This window comes from Phacochoerus africanus, chromosome 14, assembly GCF_016906955.1.
Source record: "Phacochoerus africanus isolate WHEZ1 chromosome 14, ROS_Pafr_v1, whole genome shotgun sequence".
NCBI lineage: Eukaryota > Metazoa > Chordata > Mammalia > Artiodactyla > Suidae > Phacochoerus > Phacochoerus africanus.
Genome location: NC_062557.1, coordinates 482,506 through 500,924, shown reverse-complemented (window position 1 = coordinate 500,924; position 18,419 = coordinate 482,506). Strand labels below are relative to the sequence as shown.

Here is an 18,419-nt window from a genome sequence, read left to right as displayed (position 1 = left end):
AGGTGTGGCCTACAAAGCAAAAAACAAAAGCGATTACGTGACTAGCGGGTTGAAAACCCAACCAGTAACCATGAGCTCGTGGGTTCCATCCCTGGCCACGCTGCCGTGAGCTGTGTAGGTCACAGATTTGGCTCGTATCCAAGAAGACCAAAAAAAACCAGAAGGTGATGAGGAGTTCCCATGGTGGCACCATGGTAACCAACCCAGCTAGTATCCATGAGGACGTGAGTTTGATACCTTGGCCTCACTCAGCGAGTTAAGAACCCAGTGTGGCTGCAGCCGTGGTGTGTGTAGACCAGCAGCAGCAGCCCTACTTTGTCTCCTAGCTTGGGAACTTCCATATGCAGTGGGTGCAGCTCTAAAAGACACCCTCCCCCCAAAAAAGATGATCATGTGGGAGTTCCCTGGTGGCACAGTGGGTTAAGGAGCTGGCACTGGCACTGATGTGGCTGGCCTCGCAGCTGTGGAGCGGGTCAGATCCCTGGCCCCGAATTTCATATGCACTGTTTTCTGTTGCTGTGTCTTACACGTTGAACCACCCTCTTTTCTGAGGTTAATCCCCCCCCTCCCCCTGGGGGGGGGGGCGTGCCCTTGAACTCAGGCGCTGATACTTTGTTGGCGATGCCGTGTCTGTGCGCATCAGGGATACTGGTTTCGAGTTTTCTCTCCCCGTCGTGTCTTTGGCTGGCTCTGGTATCTGGGGAATGTGGGCCTTGTGGAATGAACTTGGATCAGGCCCAGACCCCTGCTGGGTGGAACCTCTTCCTGGCAGCTTCTGGGCCGCTCACACTGCCCCCCGGAAAACACAGCTGTGCTCTGGCCGCTTGCCGGCCTCTTCCGACCTGGGCTGTGGTCCCAGGCACCCGGGCAGTCTTTGTGGGGACTGCTGCCCTAGGCCTCCGTCCTCTGGGTCGGGGGGGTCCCAGGAAGGAGGGTGTCCACATCCTGCAGGTGGTGTCCTCCCTCGAGCAGCATTTTACCTGCCGTCCTCCAGAGTCTGCGTGTTCACAGAAAGTGACCCCAGCCTCCAGCCTGTGCTGCGCTGGGGTCCAGGCCCTGCCAGATGTGAGGAGGTGGCTCGGATCCAGCATTGCTGTGGGCGTGGTTTTGTGGGCGTGGAAGTGACGGTCGAGGGTGGCCCGTGTCTCAGAACCCCTTATCTGCTGGTCATGCGTCCTGTTGACCGGCCTCTAGGAGCCGCTCGCGGGTTATGCTTGCAGCAGGCAGTGCCCACTGGAGCAACTGCCCACTGCCTCCTCCGGGTCACTGCTTGCCACTGCACCCGCCCCGTCCAGGTGGTGCCCGGGGGGACGCCTGGGAGGTGACCGCTGTGCAGATGAGCCTCAGTGTGCGTGGATCCGCATTTGCAGACCTCGCCTGCTCCCTGAGATGCACCCACGTCAGTGCTCCTGTGCTCACTCTGTGGGCACAAGTGGGGCACCAGGGTACTGAGTGCGGTGTGCTGGCTCCGCCTCCTCATTCTTGCTCCTGCTGTGAACATGTGTCCTTCTCACCGTCTCTCAGGGCCACAGTTTTCACGGTCTAGGCTTTTCATGGGTGATTTTGATGTTTCAGGTGGCCTCTGAGCATAGTTCTGAAAAGGCCCAGAGTGTTCTAGGCAGAGAGAGCTGTGGTGCGAAGGGCTTCACAGGAAGACACGGCAAGGACGCATTGGTGCCAGGCCAGCAGCGTAGGTTACACCGTCTGCAGTCAGAGACGGAGAGCCAGGTGTGCGCTCACCCCTTGACCAGCCCGCTCCGCGTCTCCCCGGGTCGGCAGCTCTGCACCCGCCAGCCCCGCATCCCGCCTGCTGTGGCTCGGCGCTGGGCACTGAGCCCCTTGGGTCTGTGTCAGGCGGCTCTTGGGAGCAGGTGTTCCGGCCTGTAGCAGGAACGGTCTGTGGTCACACTCGGCGGGCGTGGAGTCTGAGTGGAGAGGTGTCCTGAACCAAGGACAGGACGTCGGCGAGGACAGCGGGGTGAGGCTGGGGCTGAGGTGGGACGGCAAACTTCCGGGCCTGAGACGGGTGTTTGGGGGCATTTCCGGCCACGAGGAGGCTATGCCACCATCTAGGCTGAGCCATTGGCCTCTGCCTGTGTGCGCATTCCATGCTGATGGAGGGGTGGGGGTGAGGGGTCAGGGTGTGCCCGGCGTCCCTTGGAAGGACACTCTGGGGCTGTCACCCTCCTGCTGAGGCACCTGTTGGGCAGCCCAGCCCCTCCCAGGAGAGCCCTGGCCGCACTCTCCCCTCTCCCCTGGGGACAGGAAGCCTGTGTCACGAGGCACTTGCCTGGATCATGCAGCACAGGGCTGCCCTGACCCCTGGCGACCTGGGAGGTGTGAGAAGGAAAGCCTGGTGCTCTGATGCCCGGGGTTTCTGAGGAGCAGAGAGGCGGGCTCTCAGCCCCAGCCCATCTGGTGTGTGTGATCCCCTAGCACAGGTGTGCCCGTTACTCCAGATGGCTTCCTGTCACTTAGGTGGGACGTGGCGTCCTGGGCCCCCTGTGCTCAGCTGGCATCCCTCCCTCCTGCTCACTGGGCCCAGGGCCCTTGCCCCCTTCCTGTGGGGATGTCTCCTCTTCCCGCTCCTCAGGCTCCCTCCTGGCCCGGCCCTTGCCTGCCTTCAGGAATCTGGCTTTGACATCTGCCCGGACCTACATTAAGCCCCTGCTGTCCTGATTCTGCCTTCGCTCCACCCTCCACCAGTAGCACTGGTTCAGGCCAGAGTCTGGGCACCTCCCAGACTAGCTGGGCTCTCTCTGCGCGGGGGCCGTGGCAGTGACACACGTGTCCTGCTGGGAGGACCCAGGCGCCCTGCCGCCCCAGGGAGGGGGCCGCAGGCCTTATTCAGGAGAAGGACACAGCCGTCCCTCTTGAAAGGGGACAGTGGAGGTGAGCTAGAGGCCTCCCGTTAGTTGTGTATCGGGGGTTCTGGCTGCTTTGGGTGGGTGCGAATTGTATTAGCGGGGGCTGAGCTCAGGCCGAGCTTCTGCCTCCACGTCCACCAGCTCCCGCATGGTTGCCGGGGCTGATTTCCCGCGGTGGACCCGTGCTCGTCTCTCTGGGTGAACAGCCAAGGGCGGATGGCTGGCCAGGCCATGTGCTGGGCGAGTAGCCTTTCGAGAGACCGTTGCCCACTCCCACAGCCTCAGAGGACGGTTCCCGCTGCAGCGGTGTCCTTGCCCGCACTCTGAATGGCCAGCCTCTGTGTAGCCAGTCTAGGCTGGTCCCTTGGCTTAACTCCCGGTTCTCCTGGTGGCGGCTGACACCGAGCGTCTTGTCGCCTGCTGCCTCTGCGGCTGAGGGCCGCTGTGGTGAGAGGGCGGGTGGCGTACCCACTTGGACAGTGCGAGTTGTTTGCCTCTGTCCTGGGTCGCGGGACTTGTCTCTGTGCTCTGGAGGTGACGCCGCCACTAGATGCGTAGGCTGCACGTGTTTTCTCCGGGTCTGTGCCTTGGCGTGCTGCCTTCACGCGTGTCTTTTGAGGGACGAGGGACGTCCCCTTTGTCGTCAGCGTTCTGCCGTTTCCCTCCCTCCCAAAGAGATGGAGAGACAGGTCCTTGTCAGGTCCTTGTCAGGCGCCCGGTCACCAACAGCTCTCCTTTGCGTTCTTGCCGCTGTTGTGTGGTTTTAGCGATGCTCCTTTCCTCACTGGGTTACCCTGCACTGCCGTCAAGAGCCACCCAGATGTGTGGGTCTGTCCCACAGGCTCCTTTCTGCACTGGGGGCAGCCGGGAGTCGGGGCTGCCATCCTGCGCTCCTTTCTCCGTACCAGGCATCTGCTGCCCTGGCCCCGACCCTCCCTTGGGGCACGAAGGCGTGGGGCGGGTGGCAGGGGTCGCCCACACCGATGCTGCTTTCTCCGGGTCACTGTGTCCCCGGCCCCCAGCCCCCCCCCCAGCCTGTGTGGTGTCGCCCAGCCCAGGCCCACCTTCCCACGCGGTGGATGCGGCGACCTCAGGCCCGTCCCGCGGGTGCCTGGCTGCGCAGGGCGGCGGCCGGCGAGGGCAGGGCAGGGCAGGGCAGGGCCGGGGGAGGAAGGCGGGAGAGAAGCGGGGCACACGGGGGCGCTGGCAGCAGCCTCTCGGCCGAGACCGCACGGCGGCGTCCGCTCCAGGCCCCGCCTCCACCCAGCCCTGCCCGCCAGCAGGTGCTGCCGGCGGGACGCAGAGGCTGCCAGCCGTCAGCCCCAGCACTCGCCGCCGAGGCCCCGGCTGACTTGGGGTGGGGACCCGGGCCCTCCGGGTGGCACGGGCTCTGTCTGACCTGCTGTCTCTCCACAGCAGCGGCGAGCCCTCTGCACATGCTGGCCACGCACGCCTCGGCCTCGGCCTCCCTGCCCACCAAGCGCCAGAACGGCGACCCAGCGGAGCAGCCGGAGCTGAAGCGGGTCAAGACCGAGGACGGCGAGGGCATCGTGATCGCCCTGAGCGTGGACGCGCCGGCCGCCGGGCGGGAGAAGGGCGTCCAGAACTAGCGGCCGGGCGCTCCCACGTCACTGTCAACCTGTGGTGCCAAAAGGAGACACTGCCTCTCGCGACGCCCGAGCGCGTGCTCCCGGTGGGGAGAGGGCCCTGCGGTGGACTCCCCTCCGCGCTGGACACACACCCAGGCGGCCTTAAAACCCCTGCGCTCAGAGACCGGCGTCACCCCGACAAGACCGCGCGGCAAAGCCCGGCTTGGGGGCCCCCCGCCCAGCGCGCGCCCCGCCCCGGGGAGGACGTAGGTCTGCGGGGCCGGGGCCGGGGCCCCCGGCACCGGCGGACGAGACAGTGTTTTGTTGTTGACACGTGGAAGTAGAGTATTTTGAGGTGTACTTTCTTTCTTTGCAAAGTAATGGGGTCTTTGACATTTCAGATCACTCCATTTCCACCCTGGCACGCTCGGAATCCCACGGACCTTTCGCGTGGATTTCGTTTGGGGAGAAGCAGCGACGTGGTTTTGTTTGTTTCTGTTGTTTGTTTGCAGCCTCTGGAATGACAGACCCTTGTCTGTCCTGCTCCAGTCAGATGGGGCCCTTGACGACACCCGCAGGTTCTCCTGGTCAGCCCCGGGCCGCTGCTCTTGCTCCTCCTCCACGCCCACGCGGGGCACCGACTGCCCGCGCCACCCCCGCCGGAGGAGCCGCCGGGCTCCGGAGCTGCGCTTCCTGTTTCTCTTCTCTGCTCCTTGCTGTCGTTTGTCCCTTTGTGTCGACCTTGACCCCGGCACAATTTCCACTCTCAGTAAAACAGGTCTCCTTATTACGTAGTGTGTATGTTTAAAACAACAGAGCTATCACTTCTTCATTTGGAAAAAAAGATTTAATCTTTTCATCACACATCCTCTCAAATGTCACAGATCTCCCCGAGGGGCGTCGGCAGCGGAGGTGCCATCACCAGCTCTCGGCACGTCTGACCCGCCGGCCGCCCGCCCGCCCGCCCGCAGCGCTGCCGAAGCCCCCCTCGCACTGGAGCAGAAGCTGCCTGTTCCTGCGGCACCTCTGGGCAAGCGCTGGAAACATCCAGGTCGTTCTCTGACTTGTACTAGGAAATGCCCCTTGCCTGTGAGAACTGACTCGAGGACTACGGCTCACTGCTCTCCTACCAAAACAAGAGCAGGCGGAGAGGAAGCGAAGGTGAGAGAGTCGGAGGCGGCGGCCTCGCACGGCCCTCGCCCCCGCCTCGGGAAGCACCCACTCGCCTCCCAGAGCGATCCGGGGTCGGAGCTGAGCAGCCCTGCAGGCAGAAAGAGGGCGCTGGCCTTCTTGTGAATTTTTAAATGTCATCATCATAACGTTATTTATTTAAATGTAGTTATTTTGGTATTTAATTTTTTTTAAAGAGATGGGAAAAAACCCTGTATTTTCCTGGTGGAATGAAACGGCTCAGAATGGTATATTTAGGCAATTTTAAAACATTTATTATTTACCTAAAGACCAAATATGATAAATCTGTTCTCAGTATTGTGTGTCAATCCACGGTATGGAGCTGTCACAATGTTATTGCAGACGATGCGTATTAAAGATTATGAAATGACTGCACACTAGCTGGATTTATAACTCAGCCATTTCAGAAATAAAACCAAACCATCATGTCAATTCCAGACCACGTGTGTGACAGTGGCAAAGCCTCGCTTGCAGACTGCAGCACGGACGGGTCAGAGTGCCTCAGGCAGCAGCCTGCCTCCCAGGCACTTTCCAGAGACCTTGGAATGTACGTTTGTGTTTCTGTTTGGACTCAGACGGTTTGCAGTCGGCAAAATCATTCAGATCACGCTGTGTCCGTGTGTGAGGTTGGGTGGCTTCACTGATGGCCGCTGGAGCCCCTGACCGTGAGTTCTGGGGGGGGAGGTGGACGGGGCCCCCCGCGGGCAGATGGCCTGGCCCGTGCTCCTGAGAGACACGGCCCACCACCGTCGCCTGCAGGCCCCGCCCGTCGGTGGGTGATGCCGAGCCCGTGTGTAGATTGTGTGGGTCTGGGGGGCTCCCTGGTGGGCTCGTGGGTCGGAAGAGCGCCCGTCCTCAGAGCCCAAGAGGAGGAGGACAGGCTGCGTTGTCAGGCGCTAACGCGCTCCCTTGTCACAGGTGAGGCGGTCTCTCTCCTGCTCCTCCGTCTTGTTCAGTCGGCTTACTCACTGGCACGTAGAAACCTCAGAATGCCAGGGAGAGGGCAGAAAAAGCCCCACAGATGAACAAACTACCACATCCCGGGCACTTTCTGTGTTTGAATTTAGCCCGGAGGTCCCAGGAGCCCTGTGGCCCCCGAGCCCTGGGAGAAACAGCTGGTTCCCGTGGCCCCGGGGGAAGCCTGGTGCTGCAGAGGTCACGTCGCACTGGACCCTGCCCAGCCGCGCACGGCTGGTTCCTAAGCGCCTCACTGCAGGCAGTGTCTGCTCTGACCTTTGCCAAACGTCTGCGCTCCCTCAGGGACAAGAAACTTCATTTCAGCAGCTTCGCCCTGAACCCGACAGGACACAAGAGGGGGACTCCCGCGGGAGGCGAGTGACGCGGCTCCTCCCGGGTTCGTGCGCGGACTGAGCTTCCTCTCGAGTCGGGGGGGGTCTCCACTTGGACAGTCGAGCTCTCCGGACACGTCACCCCTCGCACCGTCCCCTCCCAGGACGACAGAGTAGGCCAGAGTCACGGTCAGAGGGTGGGGCCGTGTCAGGACTTGGGGTTTCTGTGCTCTGTGACACAAGGAGACAAGTGACAATCTTCGGGTCCTAACCTCCACTATTCTATAAGGTATAGTGGTGATCTGTGTGCAAAGATTTGAAATCTTAAACGTACCCAGTTCCTGAAACTCAATAAAATATTTTTATTAATTTTAATTGAATACAGAGTATCATTGTCCTTTGGATAAGCTTAGGCAAGCACTGCTCTGTTCGGAGCTCGCCAGAGGCCTCGCGCGCTGGAACAAGTGTCGGAAGGAGCGGCTGTGACGACAGCAGTGCCAGCTCCGGGCTCCAGCGCGGGAAGGGGGAGCGCGTGTGCCCGGGCACAGGCTCCGGTCGCAGGCCCTGCGGAGTCAGCCTGGCTGTTGCCGTCGAGTTGGAGTTGAACAGCCTGTAGCTGCCGTTTCTCCTGCAGGCTCAGCGCTCAGCCTGGGAAGGGACGTTGCAAAGCAGCTGAGCCACGTCGTCCTGTGAGACGGAAACCGTGTCTAAGGGGCAGGCGGGCACGCAGGTCCCGGCCCGTCACCCGGGGTGTGGCTTCGCCTTCAAGGACAGTTCCCACGGAGCGAAGAGTGGCGTCCTCCCGAGAGACAGGCCGGGCGGCGTGGACAGCGGCCTGGACAGCCGCGCCTTCGGGGCCGGGGTCCGCGGCGGATCCCTGCTTCCAGTGCTTCAGGTCGCAGCCCCTTCTTGCTCCGGAGGAGCCGCTCTGGTGATGCCGTAGTTCACGCCGAAGTGAACGGAGCGGAGGCGGCGGCGACCGCCGTCCTGCAGGGTGACCGTCCTCCACCCGAGAAAGGAGTCGAGGGAGGAGGCCTTCGGTTCGTGGAAGCCGACGAGCTCCTCAGAGCAGAGGGTGGCAGCCGCTGGGGGAGGCGCACGTCTGGGCCCCGTGCCGTCCCGTGGGCTGAGGCAGCTCTGGAGGCTCCGTGCCGTCACCGCGTGGTGAGTTGAGGCCCGAGCGGAGGTGAGGCTGCACCGCGTGCGGGGGTGGAAAGACCTAGGAGGACCCGCCTCCGTGCTCCTGTCCCCAGTGAGCAGTGTTCGCAGGTCTCAGACGCGCTCTGATGAGACGACGAAACCTGTGGACACAGAAGTTCTGATTCGAGACACGTCCTGAGGTCCCCGTGGTGTGAACACACTCTGCCCTGTGTCTCGGGCATTCACAGGACAAAGCAACCGTCTCGGTCGTGGGAAAAGCGGCGACGGCAGGGGATCATCCCCGGAAGAGCAGCCCCTGCAGCAACGACTGTCCTCAACTGTCCCCCCGCGTCTCCTGGCGTAGCTTCTGGGATGGCCTGGGCGTCAGCACTGCACACACCCCGGAGACAGTGGGCCTGCGGAGGGGCCGGACCAGGGGCGCTGCCAGTCCAGGGCGGGGGTGGGAGGGAGACAGGCTTTATCTGGCCCCACGAGGTGTGTGACGTCGCGGGGCGGGAGGGGGGCCGAGACCTGGGCCTGTTAGCTGACTGAGGGTCAGGAGACAGGACGCACAGGACATCAAGGCCTAGGGGAAGGTAGAGAAAGCCCCCCCCCCGGAGCTGGATACCGCCCCCCGGCTCACCTTGAGCTGCCCACGCTGCTCGGCAAGCTTGGAGAACCACTGACCTGGAAGCACGGCGCACAGCGGGTAGGTCGGCAGTTCAGTCTGACCCTGGCTGGATCATGTGCCTGCTTTAAAAAAGAAAAAAAGTTAACATTCTCTAGAGGCTTTACGTAGGATTCAGAGACCGTGCAAGATGTCCAGAACAATCCAGAATGACTCGATGTGCAAAGAGCCAGGAAAACCCTTAAAGGGAGAGAAAACAGCGACTTAAGCATATGCCGGGGGCAGCAGAAAGGACATGAGCTGCGACCACACCCCATGAAATGAGGGCAAATGCCCTCAACGCAAATGAAGTTACGCAACTTAGAAAGAACGAATGAGTTCCCGTCCTGGCTCGTGGGTAATGAACCCGACGCGTATCCGTAAGGACCCGGATTTGATCCCTGGCCCCGCTCAGTGAGTTAAGGATCCGGCATTGCTGTGGCTGTGGTGGAGGCCGGCGGCTACAGCTCCCATTTGACCCCTAGCCTGGGAACCTCCACATGCCACAGGTACAGCCCTAAAAAAAAAAAAGCTGAACGTGTAACTCAAACCCTTCCAACATAGGTAAGCTCCTACCAAATCAACTACTGAGCTTGCAAACAATTGTCTGAATTAACTCTTCAATTTTTTAAAGACCACATCCAAGGCATGTGGAAGTTCCCAGGCTAGGGTTCCAGTCAGAGCTGCAGCCACCAGCCTACGCCACAGCCACAGCCACACCGGATCCGAGCTGTGTCTGTGACCTACCCCACAGCTCACAGCAACGCCAGATCCTTAACCCACTGAGCGAGGCCAGGGATCGAACCTACATCCTCATGGATACTTGGGTTCGTTAACCACTGAGCCACGACAAGAACTAAAATAACTATTTTAGCACTGAGGAGTCTCCTCAAACTTACAACATCCAAGGAGGTGGTTGATAAAGAAAGGCTGGCAGAGTTCAGTGAATTCTGGCATTTCATGTAGCCGCCACCACCCCCAGCCCCGCCACGGCAGCCAGGGGGAACAGCACCCCACCTTACTGGCACAACCTGCTCAAGCCAGGGTGAATAAAAGGAGCTTTTGCCTCCAGAGATTCGAGTTGTGTGTTTTAATCTGCCTGGAACTCTGCTGAGGAGCCGGTTCAGCGTGGTCATTATTTCAACATCCACAGCTAAAGTAGCTTCTCTGGTAGCATGAATCCGGGGATTAAAAAGGCACTATATGCGTTCACACCATGGCGCCGTGGGTTAAGAGTCCAACTGCAGCAGCTTGGGTGCTGTGGAGGTGTGGGTTCGATCCCTGGCCTGGCACATTGGGTTAAAGGACCCAGCGGTGCCGCAGCTATGGCACAAGTCGCAGCTGTGGCTTAGATTACATCCCTGGCCTGGGGCAATCCATGTACCGTGGATGTAGCCATTTAAAGTAAAAAGGCAGAAGAGCCTCCACCTCCCCACCCCCCCAATCTTATTTGATCCAGGAATTTAAAGAAATTTGTGACACAACCTTAGTTGAACAGAAGCTTAAGTAACAGACTTCAGTGACCATGCATGACAAGAAACACAGTGTTTGAAGACGGTTTGTAGGTCACTAAACGGATGACCACAGCCTTCAGCTATAAGACCTGCAAGGCCCCAAGGACTAAGGCAGCAGTCCTTGGGGGAGAGGGGAGAGACTGATTTTCTGCCTCACATGCTACAATATCCAACATGCCTGGCTGGCAACCAAAAATTGCAAAACATATGGAGCTCCCGTCGTGGCTCAGTGTGTTAACGAGTCTGACCAGGAACAATGAGGTTGTGGGTTCAATCCCTGGCCTTGCTCTGTGGGTTAAGGATCCAGCGTTGCTGTGAGCTGTGGTGTAGGTCGCAGACACAGCTCGGATCCCTCGTTGCTGTGGCTCTGGTGTAGGCCGGCGGCTACAGCTCCAATTAGACCTCTAGCCTGGGAACCTCCACATGCCATGGGAGCAGCCCAAGAAATGGGAAAAACACACACACACAAAATTACAAAACATAGAAAGGAAGAACTATGGGGGTTCCTAATGTGGCTGAGCAGGTTAAGGACCCCACATTGTCGCTCTGAGGGTATGGGTTCAATCCCTGGCTTCCCTCAGTGTACCTGTTAAGGGTCTGGCGTTGCTGCAAGCTGCAGCGTAGGTCGTAGACACAGCTCAGATCCTGCGTTGCTGTGGCTGTGGTGTAGGCCAGCAGCTGTAGCTCGGACTCGACCCCTAGCCCGGGACCTTCCATCTGCTGTGGGTACGGCCCTAAAAACAAACAAACAAAAACACCATGGGTCATTCACAGGTGAAAAAAATTGAAACCATCCATGAGGAAACGCAGAAATTAGAGTTAACTACAGAGTCTTAAATATTCTCAAAGAGTTGATGGAAATAATTGACAAAGAACTAGGACAGTTTATGAACAATAGAGTAATCAATAAAGAGAAATTATACAAACAGATCATACAGAAATTCCGGAGGTGGAAAGTTCATAGCTGAGATTTGAAAATCAAATCTGTTCAACAGATCTGACCAGGCATCAGAAATGATCAGTGAACTTGACAGGGTAACTGAAATAACCCAATCTAATCAGGAGAAAAAAAGAATGAAAAACAGAACAGCTTAAGGAGAAGTGTGGGATCCTGTCTAGAACCCCACATTGTGTTATGAGAATCAGGAAAAAGAGAAAGGCAGAAAAAGAAGATAAATATCTGCACAAGGAGCTCAACAAATTCAAGCAGGAAAAACTGAGAAATGCGTAGCATACATGATACCTAATGGTAAAAACCAGAAGCTTCTCTAAGATCAAAAGCAAGACGAGAATGCCTGTTTTCACGACCGCTGTTCAGCACTGCACTGGACGTCCCAGCCAGAGCCGTCACTCCAGAAAAAGGGAACTGGGCAGGAGGATGTCCACCCCTCCTCTATTCGCAGATGACACACACACCACCAGAGCTAAGGAACGGATTCGGCAAGGCTGCGGTGTGGAAGACGAAGACACACACACCAGCCGTGTTTTCATACGCAAGCACTGAACCCTACAAAATAAAGCCATTCCGTTTGGCACAGCATCCAGAAGAATAAAATCTCCAGGAATAAAACCAACCAAGGAGGAGAAAGACTTGCAGACGCAAAACTACAAACGACCGCTGAAAGGAATTCCGAGTGCGTGGAAGGACATCCTTGGCTCCTGGGCAGGGAGACTTCACACCGTGACGATGGCGTCACCTCCAAAGCCGTCTGCGGGTTCAGTACAGTCGCGGTCAGGATTCCAGAAGTCTGCTCTGCAGCAACGGAAGAGCCAATCCTCAAATTCAGAAAGAAGCATAAAGGGCCTTGAAAAGCTAAAACAGTGTTGAAACAAAGAAGTTGGAGGATCCACGCTTCCCAGTTTCAGTAATTCCGACAAAGCGACGGTCATCACAACAGGGTGGTTTGCGGAGTTCCCGTCGTGGCTCAGGGGTTACGAACCTGACAAGGATCCATGAGGAAGGGGTTCGATCCCTGGCCTCACTCGGTAGGTTAAGAATCCGGCATTGCCACAAGCTGCGGTGTAGATCACAGACATGGCTCAGACCCCGAGTTGCTGTGGCTGTGGTGTAGGCTGGGAGCTGCAGCTTCAACTAGACCCCTAACCTGGGAACGTCCACATGCTGTGGGTGTGGCTCTTGAAAAAGAAGAAAAAACCAAACCAAAACCAAAACCCCCCAGTGTGGTTCCGGCATAAGGACCAATGGAGTAGAAATGAGAGTCCAGAAATAAACCCAAACATCCGTGGCCAATTGATTTTTTAATGCACTTTTTCTTTTTTTTTCTTTTTTGTCTTTTTAGGGCCGTACCTGTGGCATATGGAGGTTCCCAGGCAAGGGGTCTAATTGGAGCTGCAGCTGCCGGCCTCCACCACAGCCACAGCAACACGGGATCCGAGCTGTGTCTGTAAGCTACATCACAGCTCACGGCCACGCCGGACCCTTAACCCATGGAGCGAGGCCAGGGATCGAACCCGCAACCTCATGGTTCCTAGTTGGATTCATTAACCACTGAGCCACAACGGGAACTCCTCTTTTTTCTTTTTGGACACACCTGTGGCATGTGGAAATCCCTGGGCTTGAACGCGCCATGGAAGCAAGCCAGGCTGGTGCAGGGAGAACACTGGCTCCTAAACCCACTGTGCCACAGGGGAACTCTGTCAATTGATGTTTTTCTTTTTAAGGCCGCATTGCGGCACATGGACGTTCCAGGGCTAGTGGTCGAATCCTACACCACAGGCACAGCAACACTGGATTTGAGCCACATCTGCAACTGGCAGCAACGCTGGATCCTTAGCCCACTGAGGAGGGCAGGGATTGAACCCACATTCTCACGGACACTATGTTGGGTTCCTACCCAGCTGAGCCACAACAGGAGCTCCTGAATAGGCAGTTTTCCACAGACGACATATAGCCGACCGACAGGAACTTCGAAAGATGCTCAGCATCGCTCATCAGGGAAATGCAAATCAAAAACCAAGATGCCACCTCATGCCTGCCGGGCCAGCTCGGATGTCTAGTGAAACAAGTCAGAGAAAGACAAGTTCCGTGTGTTATCACTTAGGTGCGGAATCGGCCACAAAACAAATGGTCAAATACGACGGAACAGGAGTAGACGCAGCTGGAAAGGGGACCCGAGGGGCTGGCAGGGGAGGGGAGAGGGGCTGGCAGGGGGCAGAAGAGGCGAGGGGGACGCCCAGGCGCCAAGGGCCGGCAGCAAAACGGCGCCAGGGATGGAACACGCAGCACAGGGAGGCGCGCCCGCGACGCCGCGCTGACCGTGGTGCGGGACGCACAGCCGCACCGCTACGTCGACCGCCCGAAACCAGCGTCGTCCACGTCGGCGCTGCTTCAACGACCGACGCTGACGGGAGCGGCGGCCCGACTCTGAGCTGGCACCGCAGGGCTGGCGGAAGGCGACAGAGGGCAGATACTGACGACAGGGAGTCTGGCGACGGAGTCTCAGGTTTGACGCCAGGAGGAGGAGCAACAAGAGAAAAACGACATCCGCGGAGCTTCGTGACAATGAAAGCGCGGGCATCAGAGGGTGGTACCAACAGTCCACAGACCGGGAGCGCACAGCAACTCCTACTCTAACATCCAGAAACCCAATTTAAAGGTGAACGGGGAGTTCCCGTCGGGGCGCAGTGGAAACGAATCCGACCAGGAACCATGAGGTTGCGGGTTCGATCCCTGGCCTTGCCCAGTGGGTGAAGGACCCGGCGTTGCCGTGAGCTGTGGTGTGGGTCACAGACGCGGCTCAGATCCCGCGTGGCTGTGGCTCTGGCGTAGGCCGGTGGCTACAGCTCCGATTGGACCCCTAGCCTGGGAACCTCCACGTACCGCGGGAATGGCCGTAGAAAGACAAAGTAAAATGATAGAAAATAAAGACAAACAAATGGGAGTTCCCGCTGTGGCACAGACGAGTAACCATGAGGTTGCAGGTTTGATCCCCGGCCTCCCTCAGCAGGTTAAGCATCCGGCGTTACTGCAACCTGTGGAGTAGGTCGCAGAGGTGGCTCAGACCCCGAGTTCCTGTGGCTGTGGTGCAGGCCGGCAGCAGTAGCTCCGATTGGACCCCTAGCCCGGGGACCTCCACAGCCATGGGTGCGGCCCTAAAAAAGACCAAAAAAAAGGTGAACAAATGCAGTTCTGACACATCCTACAACACGGATGACCCTTGAAGACACTCCTGAGCCAGACACAAAGCAGCAGCAAATATGGTCTGATTCCACTTACGTATGACAGCGGTCAAATCTGAGACAGTGAGCGAGACAGGCTACCACGGGCTGAGGGGCACAAATGGGAGGGCGTTTAATGGGCACAGACCTTCCGTTTGGGAAGAAGAAGAGCTCCGGGGGGGAAGGCGGTGACGGCCGCCCAGCAGTGAGGATGTGCTTCCTGCCACCGAGCTGTGGAGAAAAACGCGTCACGTGATCGGGTTTGTTCTGAGTACTTTAGCACAATTACAAGCACGCGCAAAGGACTTGGGCAGACGTGTCTCCAAAGCAGACAGACAACCAAGCAACCGACACACGAAGAGATGCTCGACACCACTGCCCACCAAGAAAACGCAAACTAAGACCACGAGGAGCCACTGCACACCTACCAGGATGGGGCGGATTTGGAAAAGGAGAAGAAAAAGGGATGCGGGGAGACAGGAGCCTCGGCACCACTGGCGGGCAAGTCAAAGAGCGCAGCGGCCACGGGCGGTAGCTCGGGGCTCCTCCCAAGTTGGAAGGAGTTACCCGCACGGCCCGCAAGTCCACGCCTCGGTGCACGACCTCGAGATCGGGAGCAGGAACGTCTGCGGCAGCGCCGCCCCGGCCGCCGAGACGGAGCGACGCCCACGCCCACCCCGCGCGTGGGAGCAGACCACCGGACGAGGCCCCTCCGTGCAGAACAGCCTTCGGCCCGCAGAGCAGGGCCGCCCGACCCAGGCTGCGGCTCGAGGTGAGGAAGCCGGCATTTCCAGAAGAGGCCGATCCACGGACAGGGAGGGGGCTTGGGGGAGCGGCCGTGGCTTCCCCGGGGCACGAGGTCATCTGGGCTGAAGAAGTCCTGGCGCTGGAGGAGGGGGCAGCCGCCGCCTGTGAAGACACATGAGTGGGTCTGCACGTGTGTCTGCATCTCACCCCAAAAGGAATCGAGATCCCGCCAAGAGCCCGCGCCACGGCAGCACTGTGTGTCGTCGCCCAGACCTGGAAACACTCCAAGTGTCCTTCCGTGGTGGACGGACGGACAAGCCGTGACACGAAAGCCCTCGAAGGAGGAACGAGTGAGCCATGGGGGCGCCTTGGGCGGGACACTGAGACACCAAACGCAGCCTCGGCCCAGGCCGAACTGTCTGGCGAAGATGCGGGAGTCCCAGGCCAGGCCGGGCAGGTCCTAGTGCCGGACGGAGGCCAGTGCTTGGGGGGCCGGGGGCCGTGGGTGGCATCTGGCTCGGTGGCCTTGACGGGCTGTGCAGCAGTGGGACTGTGCCCCGGACGCCGGTCAACCTGAGACGGCGGCTTCGGGTGCGGTTCACACTCCAGCCGGCCAGCTCCGGAGACCTGAGCGGCTGCTTCTTCGGCCGCTGGCTTTGCGAGGAGGGGGCATCGCCTCCTTCCAGGCCCGGGAGCCGTCCAGCACACAGGCCGCTCACGGGAGTAGGGCTGCACCAAGGTCCTGGTGGCCTCCACGCCTCCCTTGGGACATTTTCAGACCTCCGAGGACTGTCCCGCGGGACATGTGCTTGGCCGTCAAGTCAGTACGATGTTTAATAGGAAGCCGCGCTTTTAACGGGAGGAGCTTCGGGACGGTGTAACGATCAGTTCCTGCCTCGGCATCAGAAAAGTAACTCGGTTTTGGTCGCAAGTCCGAGAGCAGAAACCCTGTCCGTTCCTGTATTCAAATCAGTCGCGTAGCCTGATTCGTGGCTTGTTTTCGCTCACAGGACAGGACGGCCTTGGTCGCCATGGGCACAACGGCTGTGAGCGCCAGCTGGTAGGAGCCCGTGTCCCGGGCAGGAGCCACATGTCTGCTCTGATGTCCCCAGGACACCCTCCTCCGCAGGTTCCGGCCAGAGCCTGGACCGTGATGGGGGCCACCTGCCCAGGAGCGGCAACACGTGCTCATCCGCCGCCCGGGAGACCTCGCTCAGCGACAGGACCCCGGCCGGTGGCCCGGAGGAGGACACCACAACATGCCACCCCACCCGTGGGCAGCTCAGTCAGAGCAGGTGTCTGGGCGAGAGCAGCCTCCAGGGGCTTCTCTCAGGTCGAGCTTCACAACCGCCGTCGGAGTTCCTGCTGTGGCACAGGGGCTTAAGGGATCTGGTGGTGTCACTGCCGTGGCACAGGTTCAATCCCTGGCCCGGGAACTTCCATATGCTGTGGGTGCAGCCTTAAAAATACAGTAAAAATTAAAACCACGTTCCACTAGTCCTCAGTTCTTGAGGACGTGTGCTTTTGTTAAAATCCACTCTGTATCCATCTAGCAAATAGTTTTAAAGTTAACACCAAAGCAACTGACCTGATGTCCATGAGCCACATGTGGCGATGACACTGCAGAACGGCAGACGAGCGTCTCTTCCGCGCGCGCGCGAGCACAGCGCACTCCCACACGCGCACTGGCAGTCGGGTTCACGATGACGAGTGACCGAGGAGAGCGGCCCACGTGCGCAGGCCGGGCAGGGGTCAGCGCAGGATCGCGGGCTGGCCGGACACTCGGCGGTGTGGTTCAGACGTGATGGAGGCAGGGACCCTTTGACAGAAACCCATGCCTCGCTCGCCGCGCTTTCATCCCAGGCGGGTGGGTCGGGGGGCGCAAGGGGCCTACACTCTTCAGAGAAACACACCAGGTTCCGGAATATCTAAAATCCACCAACACGGTGTCTAGGCTACAAGCCTGAAGTAGCAGACGCACGAGTTAGGGGGACGCTTACTCGGAATAAAAGAACATTAATGGAGGACTTCCCGTCATGGCGCAGTGGTTAACGACTCCGACTAGGAACGTGGGGTTGCGGGTTCGGTCCCGGCCTTGCTCAGTGGGTGAAGGATCCGGCGTTGCCGTGAGCTGTGGGGTAGATCGCAGATGCGGCTGGGATCCTGTGTTGCCGTGGCTGTGGTGGAGGCCGGCGGCTACAGCTCTGATTGGACCCCTAGCCTGGGGACCTCCATATGCCACGAGAGTGCCCCTAGAAAAGACAAAAAAGACAAAAAAAGAAAGAAAGAAAGAAAGTTAATGCAGACTTGCTCCGAGAGTGTCTACATGGGAGTCACCAGAGATCTTAACTCGGGTGCTCTAAACACACACAGACTTGGAAAGCACGATTGTTCACATGAATGAACAAGCGAAAAAGCTTAGTTAAGAATTAGGAGCTCCTGGGGCTCCCGCTGTGGCTCGGCGGAAAAGAATCCAATGAGGAACCATGAGGACGGGGGTTCGATCCCTGGCCTCGCTCAGCAGGTGAAGGATCCTGCGTTGCTGTGGCTGTGGTAGAGGTCGGCAGCTACAACTCCAGTCGGACCCCTAGCCTAGGTGCCTCCATGTGCCTCGGGTGCAGCCCTAAAAGGCAAGAGAAATAAATATTAAAAAAAAGAATTAGAAGCTGATTTAAAACTGACAAATTCATCTAAAGCTTAAACTGCATGGTATAGGCTCTGGGCAGAGTGGGCAGCGCGGCAGTGATAGGTCATTAATGGTGGCAGTCCACGGGAAATGAAAACCATCCTATTTTAAAAACAGGAAAATACTTTACAATATAGGCTGTGAAGCACGTGCGCTTGCATCCCAGTAGGAAAGAGACGAAGGAGGAACAATTATCTGAGGAAATAATGGCTGAATGTTCACAAGCTGGAAGAAAGCCATGGATTCCCTGGCTGAGATTCACAAAGCCCAACGAGCCCCACGCATGATCCACACAAGAACACCAACGCAGCCACGCCAGTCTGCAAACCGTCATTTCGTAAAACAGTTCTCGTCATCGTGAAAGAGAACACGGAGAGGACGCGGGGACTCACGTGGCACACCTGCACGTCACCTGGAGATGAGAGAAGATCCCCGCGCCACCGCGCCACCGCTGGGGGGAAGACGTTTATGAAATCCTCGCACGTTCTGTCCCTCAGCGCTTGAGAGCCAAGCACACTTGCAGTTTTGAAATTCCAAGCGTTCTCATCGT

General features: G+C 58.5%; 1 protein-coding gene and 1 long non-coding RNA gene across 3 annotated transcripts in view; one reads left to right on the top strand and one right to left on the bottom strand.

The window, feature by feature from the left end:
- Window positions 1–7,311, top strand: part of FOXK2 (forkhead box K2) — a 53,967-nt gene extending 46,656 nt beyond the window's left edge. The window contains exon 9 of one of the 2 annotated variants that reach the window (XM_047759186.1): window positions 4,287–7,311. In XM_047759186.1, the coding sequence (XP_047615142.1) occupies window positions 4,287–4,477 (191 nt within the window). In that variant the 3' untranslated portion in view covers window positions 4,478–7,311. Of the gene's footprint in view, window positions 1–4,283 lie in introns of both variants that reach the window. The other variant, XM_047759185.1, reaches the window with a different exon arrangement.
- On the bottom strand, window positions 7,275–12,255 carry LOC125115243 (uncharacterized). The gene is made up of 2 exons (XR_007132013.1): window positions 11,833–12,255; window positions 7,275–8,829 (listed from the first exon to the last, which is right to left on the bottom strand). It is a non-coding gene; the product is annotated as an uncharacterized LOC125115243 (long non-coding RNA).
- Between the last annotated feature and the right edge of the window lie 6,164 nt (window positions 12,256–18,419).